The sequence below is a fragment of the Lolium perenne genome, chromosome 4 (assembly GCF_019359855.2).
Source record: "Lolium perenne isolate Kyuss_39 chromosome 4, Kyuss_2.0, whole genome shotgun sequence".
NCBI classification, from domain to species: domain Eukaryota; kingdom Viridiplantae; phylum Streptophyta; class Magnoliopsida; order Poales; family Poaceae; genus Lolium; species Lolium perenne.
In genome coordinates this window covers 236,113,779-236,123,976 of record NC_067247.2, presented here as the reverse complement: position 1 = coordinate 236,123,976, position 10,198 = coordinate 236,113,779, and the positions used below count along the sequence as shown (strand labels likewise).

General features: G+C 43.0%; 2 protein-coding genes and 1 long non-coding RNA gene across 3 annotated transcripts; all 3 read right to left on the bottom strand.

The window, feature by feature from the left end:
* Positions 1 to 1,237: 1,237 nt before the first annotated feature.
* LOC127329999 (DNA glycosylase/AP lyase ROS1-like) lies at positions 1,238 to 4,318 on the bottom strand. Its single transcript, XM_051356373.1, has 7 exons — positions 4,005 to 4,318; positions 3,890 to 3,926; positions 3,528 to 3,623; positions 2,772 to 2,837; positions 2,530 to 2,644; positions 2,401 to 2,439; positions 1,238 to 2,043 (listed from the first exon to the last, which is right to left on the bottom strand). The coding sequence occupies exons 1-7, from the start codon at positions 4,259 to 4,261 to the stop codon at positions 1,499 to 1,501; spliced, it is 1,155 nt and encodes a 384-aa protein (XP_051212333.1). The 5' UTR covers positions 4,262 to 4,318; the 3' UTR covers positions 1,238 to 1,498.
* Positions 4,319 to 4,911: 593 nt separating this feature from the next.
* LOC127330000 (uncharacterized) lies at positions 4,912 to 5,494 on the bottom strand. The gene is made up of 3 exons (XR_007869083.1): positions 5,410 to 5,494; positions 5,082 to 5,166; positions 4,912 to 5,006 (listed from the first exon to the last, which is right to left on the bottom strand). It is a non-coding gene; the product is annotated as an uncharacterized lncRNA (long non-coding RNA).
* A 277-nt stretch (positions 5,495 to 5,771) lies between these two features.
* LOC139839305 (DEMETER-like protein 3) lies at positions 5,772 to 7,325 on the bottom strand. The gene is made up of 3 exons (XM_071829349.1): positions 6,803 to 7,325; positions 6,229 to 6,319; positions 5,772 to 6,135 (listed from the first exon to the last, which is right to left on the bottom strand). The coding sequence occupies exons 1-3, from the start codon at positions 7,323 to 7,325 to the stop codon at positions 5,772 to 5,774; spliced, it is 978 nt and encodes a 325-aa protein (XP_071685450.1).
* Between the last annotated feature and the right edge of the window lie 2,873 nt (positions 7,326 to 10,198).

The following is a 10,198-nucleotide window of genomic DNA, read 5'->3' as shown; positions in this document are numbered from 1 at the left end:
CGTTTCTATCACTTCTTCATTTGAGGTCATCTTAAATAAGCTCTAGTGGAAGCCTTCATATCTTGACATAGTAGGCTATCAAACCGGATCATGGCAAAACTTGACATGGTGGACATGATGTATTCTCAATGAGCAATAAAAACTCGCCGATTGAATCTTTTCAATTGCGCCTTATCTATTTTCATTTGTCACGTCGGGATTATATCCTTGATTAGCTATCGGTCCAAAAACAAGTGTCTAACAGTCAACTTCGATGGTTTGGACATCTTGATCCGTCATAATCTTTTCTTTTTAAGTCAAAACTTTATTAGGGCATTTCGCCCAACACAAGACCAGCAATAGGTGTTGGTACCTCATAGTCCCAGAGCATAGCTCGGAGATCTCCTGGTTCTCGAAAAAAAAAGTTCTCTGCAATATGTTCCTCTTTGTACATCGTTTTTGGTTGATTTTCTTCCTACGGGCATTTGACTCTGTTCTTTAGTTGCGGATCGACGACGTTCCTGTTCCGTGCGTGATCGCCGTTGCCGGCCGCCGGGTCGTGGAGATGGTCGTGGCGGACGTTGTGGTTCCTCACCCCGATCCCGATGCACGGGTGGGTAGCGGCATTGCTTCGGCCCCAGATGTTCCTCCTGCGGGTTTTGGCCGCCGGGTCGTGCAGGTGTTCTGCTTCTGGTTGCTCGCTTTAGATCAATGCCTCTCCTGTGGGTGCCTTTGTTTGAAACTTCTCAGTCTCTTCAAACTCTTCCTCACGGCCTGCTAGCTACAGGTTCGTTTGTTTTCAGACATTTACGCGGTCAGTACAGTTCTTGGTATTCCTTCAAATAAGCGTGTTACATTATTTGTTGCTAACAAATGTTTATCAATGTCAGTTTCATTCTTAATAATCTTGAGCGTTGCAAATTCTAAAAGAACACTCATACCATGGGACCAATCTAGAACCGTACCAATTTCAAGCTTCCATCACACACAACTGCAAAATTACAACTTATCAGTCAACTGAACAAAAGGCCTGAATGTCCAAATCCTAGCAAGCCGCATCACCACCAGAATTTCTAGATCAAAAGCAGAACATGTGATGAAACTGAGACAAATTTGACCAACAATCAATTCGGAACCTTCCCAGTGATTGCCCAAAGTAACCCAATAATCACACACACGAGAGTTTGCAGGCAACAAGGTCCAAAATGGGTGGATGGGCACAGACGAACCTGACATCCTGTCAAGCACACCAATCAAGTTTACACCAACGTCTCAGCTTTTCATGCCACAAACGTGTTCTCAGTAAACTAACATACAAATTTCAGTGCAAGCAACAACTGTTTCCAATTTACAGCAATTTCCTAGCTTTCCACGCCACAAGTATACATTGTTCTTTTGACGCAAAGCAACTGCAACTTCAACTAGTAGACGTTCTTCACTAACATGATCCTGGGAAGGCCTTGCTACCGCAGTGTGGCACCCAACATAATCATCCCGGCGCCAGTAGGTAAGGTCATACTTACTTGCTCACAGCAGGGCGTGCACGGCGCACATAAACACGGCCATACTTGGCCAAACGAGTGAGTGAGCGGCGCCGGTAAACAAGGCCAAACATGACATCATCGCGGAGTAGCTTAACTTGGATTTTGAATTGAGGATAGTTGGCTTGAAACTTTGTGAGCTCTTCTCCGAGAGAAGTTCTTGACGCAAGGACCCATTGTGGGGGCAGCAACGGCAGCTCGGTTGGCGGATCTCCATTGAAAGGCTTCAGCTGGCTTACATGGAACTCTCTATCAAGAAGTGCACACTGGGGAAGCTTCAGCCTATACATCCTGTCGAGATTCTTCTCAGCCACAGGGTAAGGCCCATAGAAACTAGGAGGGAGCTTCTTTCTGGATGGTGCAAAATCGTGATCGAGGCAGACATACACCCACTGGCCGACCGCGAATTCATCTCCTCCTGCCCTTTTCTTTCCCTTGTTTTTGTCTTGGGTGGCATGTAGCGTCGCGCATAGTTCTCTTGGTTCTCTTGTTTCCCGATCGAATCCTCTTACACAAATATATCCTGCACAGAGTTACAACATAAAGGATCTGTAATTCATAAATGAGGGAACCTCCATTAATTCTCTTTTCATGCGATGATACGCATATTGTTTAGGTGCTAGTGCTACGCCATCTAACTAACTTTGCGTTTTCACATCATATCCAGAAAGAAAAAAGAAAAAGAAAAAGAGACGTCCATACTACGAATATAACATGAATGATTTCCTATTATAAGATGTGGTTGCTTCATTTTGATCTAATAGCTCTTTTAATGAAAATTTGAGTTCAGGTGGGCAAATCGCCCCCCGTTGCTTCCTCAAAAAAAAAATTTGATCTAATATGTCACAAATGATTCTTAAATAGCTAAAGCAATTAATACCATTCTTGAAGCAGTCTTGAATTTCTTCGTAGGTTAGGTCTGAAATTGACGAGAATATATGCCTGTTAGTATCAGTAAGTGACTTCACACATTTCCAGTGATCAGAATAAGATGTGTATATATATATACCTTGTGTGATCCAATGTATTGATGAACCCATATATACAGTGCATCTCTCGAGGCCCCAGATACTTTCTCTGGGAATTGTTACCGGTAAACGGCTAGTTGAGTCATCTGCGAACACCTATGTATAAACGATATATTTGATTGCTTAGTATCAGCTAGCATGCCTGATCTGGCATCATATCATACTTAACTAGTGAATGTACAACGTAACGACAGAGCAGAAAATAAATTGAAGGGTGATATACCTCATTGTTCTGGAAGTAGGTACCATCCAATGGGAAGTTTCCGCGGTTTGCTGTCCGACAGGGTATCTTGTCGTTCATTTGTCCAGTAAGTAAGAGAGAACAAAGTTAGTTTCGAATTTTTTTTGGAGGGCTTAATCGTGTGCCCGTACAACTCTAAGCACTAGAATCAGATGCTGTAAGATCCAGAGACAAGCTTAAAATTAGTCCCAATCCATCACCATATAAGCTTTATCTTAGTGCTACATTGTAAGAGCAAGGAACAGTAATTGCTAAATACCGGTTCAGAGGTTACACTTATTCGTTATTGGTAAAAAAAGGTGGTTTGAGACACCAGATAATAATATTCCATTCGATTTCGATGTTCTTTTGATAGCACTAGAAAAAAAAAGTAGTTTTTGTAAAAAAAGTAAGACCTATAGGTAATGTAAATTTTTCTATACTTATTGGCTTTGAGATTAGTACCGAGAGTTGAATGGTTTGTTCAGAGTAAATCTACTTTCAAAATTACTTTACATCATGTTAACTAACAGTTATTTATACTCCCTCGGATCCATATTACTTGCCACTAAAATGGATGTATCTACAATTAAAATGTGTCTAGGTACATCTACATTAGTGTGAAGTAATATGAGTCGAAGGGAGTACACAAACATTCTAATCATCTTACTCCTTAATTATCTGATTACATAACATTATCCTTTATATCGAACTATTTAACATTTCTTCACTACAAGTGTGTTCCAAGTGAGTGCTCACCAGAACTGTGCCTTTCACTGTGTTATCGTCGTCATTGCATGAAGGATCACGAACCAGAAGATAAGGCACGTGATCTCCCTCATCTTTCTTATCAAACTGAAATAAGAAATGCAAATAGCAAAAAAAATATTAAAATATACTCCGAGTCCAATCAAAGCAATGACTCTAACTTCCCATCTTCTATCTTTTACGTACATATTGTAATACTCCCTCCGAACCATAGTAAGTAACGGGGTTTTAGTTCATTTTAGCTCAAATTTGAAGAAAAAACCCCGACACTTTTTATGGATCTGAGGGAGCAGTAAAAGTTTTGAGGGAATAATAGTCAGTTTAGATTTCAAAAGCAAAAGCATAAACCAGACCTGCTCTAAGACTTTATGTTCAGCTGGGAGCATGTACCTGCAAATAATATAAAGCATGTCAAGCTTAGGGGCGCATAAGAAAATTTGCAAAGATAAGAAATATATTGTTGCATACGCATGATGCTCTGTCCTTAGGCGGAATATGGTTTTTAGGTTATTCGTTTGTTGTTGCGGATTTGTTAGCACCATGTCCTTTCCATTTTCGGGTTTCCAAAAGCCAAAACGTCTATCTGTTTTAGCTTGGTAATATTCTTCTGCCACATCTTCAATGTCAGAAAGTTCATCGTTAAGCCCTCCATACACCGGACTTGGTGGAAACTCAATTATGGGCTCGCAGTTATATGCACGGTTACTGTTCCCATGAATAACCATGCTTGTTTGGTATGCACCATATTCAAGCTCATGAGTCACTATAGGAGGAAGTGTAGGACGAACTTTTTCTCTGCAGCAACAAAATTAACACCCATGTCACATGTCATTGCTCAGTATCTCCCTTCATAATTAGTTTCCCCTTCTCTCTCGTATCAGAAAGTGAAACATACCTAGAATTGTAGTATTTGCACTTTGCACGGAAAGGACAAGCAATGCATTTCGGTTTTTTCTTTCTGCATATTACCTGCAGAATGATATCTATCATTATCTGAACTCAATCTTATAAAACTATGATGGTTAAAATGTCACCCCACAATTTGGAAAAGAAATGTTAGCGTTGCATATCTGAGCGATCACTTTGCATCTAATAACTAGTAATGTACCTTTCCGTACGTTATCATTCCACAGTGAAGCATATACCTGTTCAAAATGATAAGGTTTCTTAGATATATGAAAATTGTCATGATGAAATACATTTGATATAAATCACAACACTTACAATTTTTCCTTGTCCATAGTGCACAACCGAGGCCATAAGTACCTCTGCACATCACGCAATGGTGGATATCTTGAACAAACAAAAGTGAAAGCAAATATAAGCAATCATCATACTTAAATTACTATCTCATCGAGTCAAATCTTACTTGTCAACTAAATGGAAAATGTCCTCCTCAAGATGTGAACACGGCATTTGAAGTTCCACCCAGCCTAGCCTGACGGCTAGGCGACACACATTGACATCGACCTGAAAAACAAATTTCAGTTCAAATGCACACAATTGGGCAGATTATTTCATTCATGAAACATGCGTAGAACTTACTGGAAATGCACGGTGCCCTAAGGTGAGAAGGCGAATGCAGCCCACACTTTTTTCGCCAATCCCATGTATACCTCCTAAGAATTTTCTGGTAGCCAAGAAAAACTAAATTAAAATAAGTTTACTAGAACTAATAATTATTGCAAGTTTGATGACAACATTCTTCATCCAATATTATTTAGATTATGTACGTGTAGTAAAGAGGTTATTTAATATTCCAACATGCATAAAAACAAGAACTAAACCACAATGTCAGATGAGTTTAATAACAAGAAAATTAAGAACACACAATTTGATTTAAGAAATACAAGATTATGAAATATGGTCATACTGAGCATTGTACGGCGAGAGATATCTCAGCCACTCCAGGTTATAGCTTCCATGGTTAGTCTTTAAGAGCTTTAGAAATTTCTGTAAGAAGTTCAAATAAGTACAAGAACAATTAATCGTACTCGAAATGATAATTTTTTTCTAAATTATTATGTAATAATTCAACTAGTACTTCCTTGAATTTATAGTATGGCTAAAAATAGTAGTATCAAAGGCTAATCACATTGATTTGCTAAAAACATGGAATATGGTATTTACAAACATATTTGTTTGACCAAGATACCCAAACATACTCCTGCTACAAAGATGTTGTGATAAAATTATAGTTATAGAAATAAGTAAAGTAAGTATTTCAATTACATATTATACCTGTATCCTCTTGGCAATGTTAAGCTGTTGGCCCCTGCACGCTATGGTATCCGCAACCACGTACACTGATGCATCTAGTACAGCTTGCCAATCCACTTTGTCAGGGATTGGAGTGACTCTACTTATATCAGAGGTTCTATATATCTCCTTCCTAAGAGCCTCCCAGTCTACGTCCTCACTTTCTCTTGTTGCCTTTTTCTTTTTTGCGTTACTTTTAGTTGTATTCTTGGTAGGGACTAACGCACCATGATCAGGAGTCAAATTGAAGCTTTCATTGAGATAACCTATTAAAGCCACAGGTTGAGCATTTTCTTGTCGCGTGTTTGGAAACTTTGCCTCCAGGAACATAAAGGCATTGCTGTATACAGAAAAAGGGTAATGAACATCCATAAGATGTGCAAGAGATGAATTAATAGAAGGTGAATATAGCGTACTACCCTCCCACTTTTACCTCGACAAATGGTCACCAGCATTTTGTGTTAGAAACGCACCGATCACCGAATCTATGACTGATCCTCCCCACGGACGCAAATTTCTTGGTCCTAACACACACAAAAAAAGACAACAATAAGATCAGGAAAGAAGTACTACTGAAAATATAGTCACCAAAAGTAGTAATATTGCGGCGCTGTTTTACTATACAACTCACCATTCACTACATCGTTTCCGTAATTACTAAAATCGCACCACTATTTCACTATAACTTCATATGTTTTCGTGTTCAGATAATAAACCAATAATGTGCGACGGGCGAGTCATCTGAATGGCACAAAATTATAAAAGGCCAGTCGGCGAAGGTAAATTCAAGGTTTCATAGTCAAGAAGTTTACTAGTAGATCAAATTGTTCGAGTGAAACAGTTACAGTAATAAAATTTCAGACGAAATAACAACCTACTACATTGCAAACCAAATTAGACGTGCGCATTCTTCTGAAGGAAATTTCATTTAGGTCATTTAATTTAATTTTATTAATGAGATGAATTCATAGGAAAAATAATACGTAAAAAATGTAAGAGGAAAATACCGAACAAATGTTCCATGTGAGCGATAAACTCATCCGCGCGTCGCTCGTAGTCTCGCCGGATTTCATCCCACTCGGGCCCGCTCCCTATGTCGAACCCTTCGAAATCGTTGCTGGTGCTTTTCTCCCACTCCACGAGAGCCGCATGGGCTCTTTTCGTCTCGGCGGTGAGGCCTATCACTTTGAGCTTGGGTCTCTTGCGCTTGACTCCTATGGGCACCAACGCAGAAGAGGTCTCTTCGAAAGGAACGATAGCGAATTGTCCACTTCCTCGTTTCCTCTTCTTCCCTGCAAGGGAACCATCGTCTTTGGTGCTGCTCGCCGGCTTGCGCTTCACCGTCTTGCGCCTCACCGGCTTTGGTGTTGCTGCTTTTTTCCCATGTGGCTTAGGTTTGGGATCATGTATTACCTTAAATTCTAGACGCTCCCCAGTGGACTTCTTTCTGGGTCTCCGTATGGTATGCTCCAGTTTAACCGGCGTACGCGTAGAAGAAGAAGCACTTGCACGAGCAGCATTGCCGGCCATGGCTTCTTCCGGCGGTACGGTCTTGTAAGAGTGGCGACTCTCATGCGGCGCTTTCGCCGTAAACACATAGCCAGGGCCAGTGGCTTGGCGTTCTGGCGTCATCCGAGGCCCTGCTCCATATCGAGAGAGAGAAAAAATTTAGAATCTAAACACATATAGTACTACACTGCACACGCAGCAGCAAGCAACTCGGGTTGATGCATGGATCGATGAACAGGAGATTAGTCATATACGTAAGAACGGATTCAAATGAAAGCACCCAAGTACGTACGTACCATGATCTCGTGGTAGAGGCGAGGCCGAAGCCGAGGCCCGACGCCGAGGCCGAAGCCGAGACCCGAGATTATCCATCACGTACTGTTCCGAAACAGAGGCCCGATCGTCGATCGAGGCTGTGCTTGTTCGCGAGGGAAGAAGATTGAGGCGGGCGACTGAAGCGAGAAGTAGAGGCGATGGTTTCCCTTTCTAAACAAATCTGGGACGACTCCGATTCTATCTTCCTTTTTGAAACTCCCAAACGTATAGTAACTGCTTGTGCGATTATAACGTAACGGCACGGGGGTATGCAGATTCGTATAACAATGCCGAGTGTGCAACTGCACAGCCACCCCGACCAACTGATTAGGTGCCCATAATTTCTACCATTTAGTAACATAATTAAGAGAATAATAAAATCGACAATTTACAACGGTAACTGCTCGCCGCTCGCTCCTACTCCCTCTTCATGTGAACTTTTAATTTGCACGTATAACAAATTCAGTGAATTGTCCACGCTAATCGCACGGACTGGGAGAGATAGAGTCCTCCGTTCTAATATTTTTCTCTCCTATAAGGGCATGCATCTCCACCCACGGCCCACCATATAGTATCCGGCAACAGCGTCGGAAAAATATTTTAGGGACACATGCCACGGATTTACGCGTTCCCAAACCATCCCCTAGACGGCGCCGGATCGAGCGTTTGGGAGACGAGTTTTGTTCGTGCCGCGTTTGGGGAACGTCGTTTCCCACCCGCGTCCCTAAACGCCGTCCCAATCAGAAATTCAAATAGTTTTCATTCAAAAGAGATCGTTCCCGCCGAAGTCGTCACGATCAGAGTAGCGGCGATCAAAGTACTGGGCGCGCGATCATATTACAGACCGGTGGTGCAAGCTAAATTAGAAGAAGGGGTTGGGCAATGCCGACGCAACCTGAGTCGACGTAGGCCCGTCACGATAAGCTCGTCATGATCTGCCCGGTGTGCATGCTCCGTCTGCTCCATCGCCGACGCCGAGGCAGAGGCCGACGCAGGTGTAGTAGCAGATACTATCGTAGACACGTATGCCGGCTCTTGCTCCAGGGTTGGGGTTGCTGCCGCTGCCGCTCCACCGCTTCGGCCGCTGCCATTTTGGATTCATTGTCGTCGAGGATCTGGCCTTTGAAGAAGTTGTGCGCTGCCCGCGTCCGGGGAGACATTCCTTCTGCCGACGCTCTCAGCAGGGACATGTCGTCTTTGTGTTTCTTGAGCTCCATCTTCTTCTCTTGCCTCTTGAGCAGCGCCGCCCACCTTTCGTCGGCATTTTTGTCGCGGGAGAGCAAGGTCGAGGAGACCTCGACGAGGCATTTCGTGATCGACGCCTGCGTCTTCTCGGACGATGCAGCGTCGACCAAGGCGGCCTTGGCAGCCTTGTTGCCGATAGGGCGTCCTGCCGACGTTGCCAGCGGCGCATCCAGATCAATAGCATCTTTCCCCTTCGACAATGACTGACGCGTCAATCGTCATTTCTCGTTCATTTTGAGCTTGCTATACCAATGCATCAACGTGAAAGACTTATACCCTTCCGAGTTCTTCCGGTACAAATCCATGGCCTTGTCAAACTAACCAAAGAAAACACAATCATTTCATCGACCAAAATGTAGGCGCTACAGATTATGTAAGAAAGAGTCGCACCATTTGGCTGATATCGATGCCGCTTGATACGTCCAAAACGTATCTACTTTCCCGAACACTTTTGCTATTGTTTTGCCTCTAATTTGTGTATTTTGGATACAACTAACACGGATTAACGCTGTTTTCAGCAGAATTGCCCCGGTGTCTTATTTTTGTGCAAAAAATCAACTTTCAGGAAAATCCCCGGAAATAATTGCAATGGGCCTATTTGCACAGAAGACTTACGGAGCCAGAAGACGAGACGGAGGGGGGCCACGAGGTGCGCACACCACATGGCGGCGCGGTGGGCCCCTGGGCCGCGCCGCCCTATGGTGACGCCGCCTCGGCCAGCCCCCGACGCTCCCCTCTGGACTACTTAAAGCCCTTGACCTAAAAACGCACGGGGGTTCGACCAATTTTCCAGAAGACATCCAGAACTCCGCCGCCATCGCGAAACCCAATCTCGGGATCATAAACTCCGTTCTGGCACCCTGCCGGGACGGGGAATTGGAGGAGATCATCGCCATCATCGCCACTGACGCCTCTCCATCAACCATCCATGCTTCCCCCATCCATGTGTGAGTAAATCCCTCATTGTAGGCTGAAGGGGATGGTAGGGATTGGATGAGATTGTTAATGTAATAGCCATAAGATTGTTAGGGCATGGTGCCTAGTATTCGTTGTTGGTACTTTATGATATTGTTGCAACTTGTTATGCTTAATGCTTGTCACTAGGGCCCGAGTGCCATGATTTCAGATCTGAATATGTTATTGATTCATGGTGATATTCATTGTTTTATGATCTTACCTGCAAGTTGTATACACATATTGCTGTCCGGAACCCGAGGCCCCAAAGTGACAGAAATTGGGACAACCGGAGGGGAAGGCTGTGGTATGAGGATCACATGTGTTCACGGAGTGTTAATGCTTTGCTCCGGTACTATATTAAAAGGAGTACCTTAATT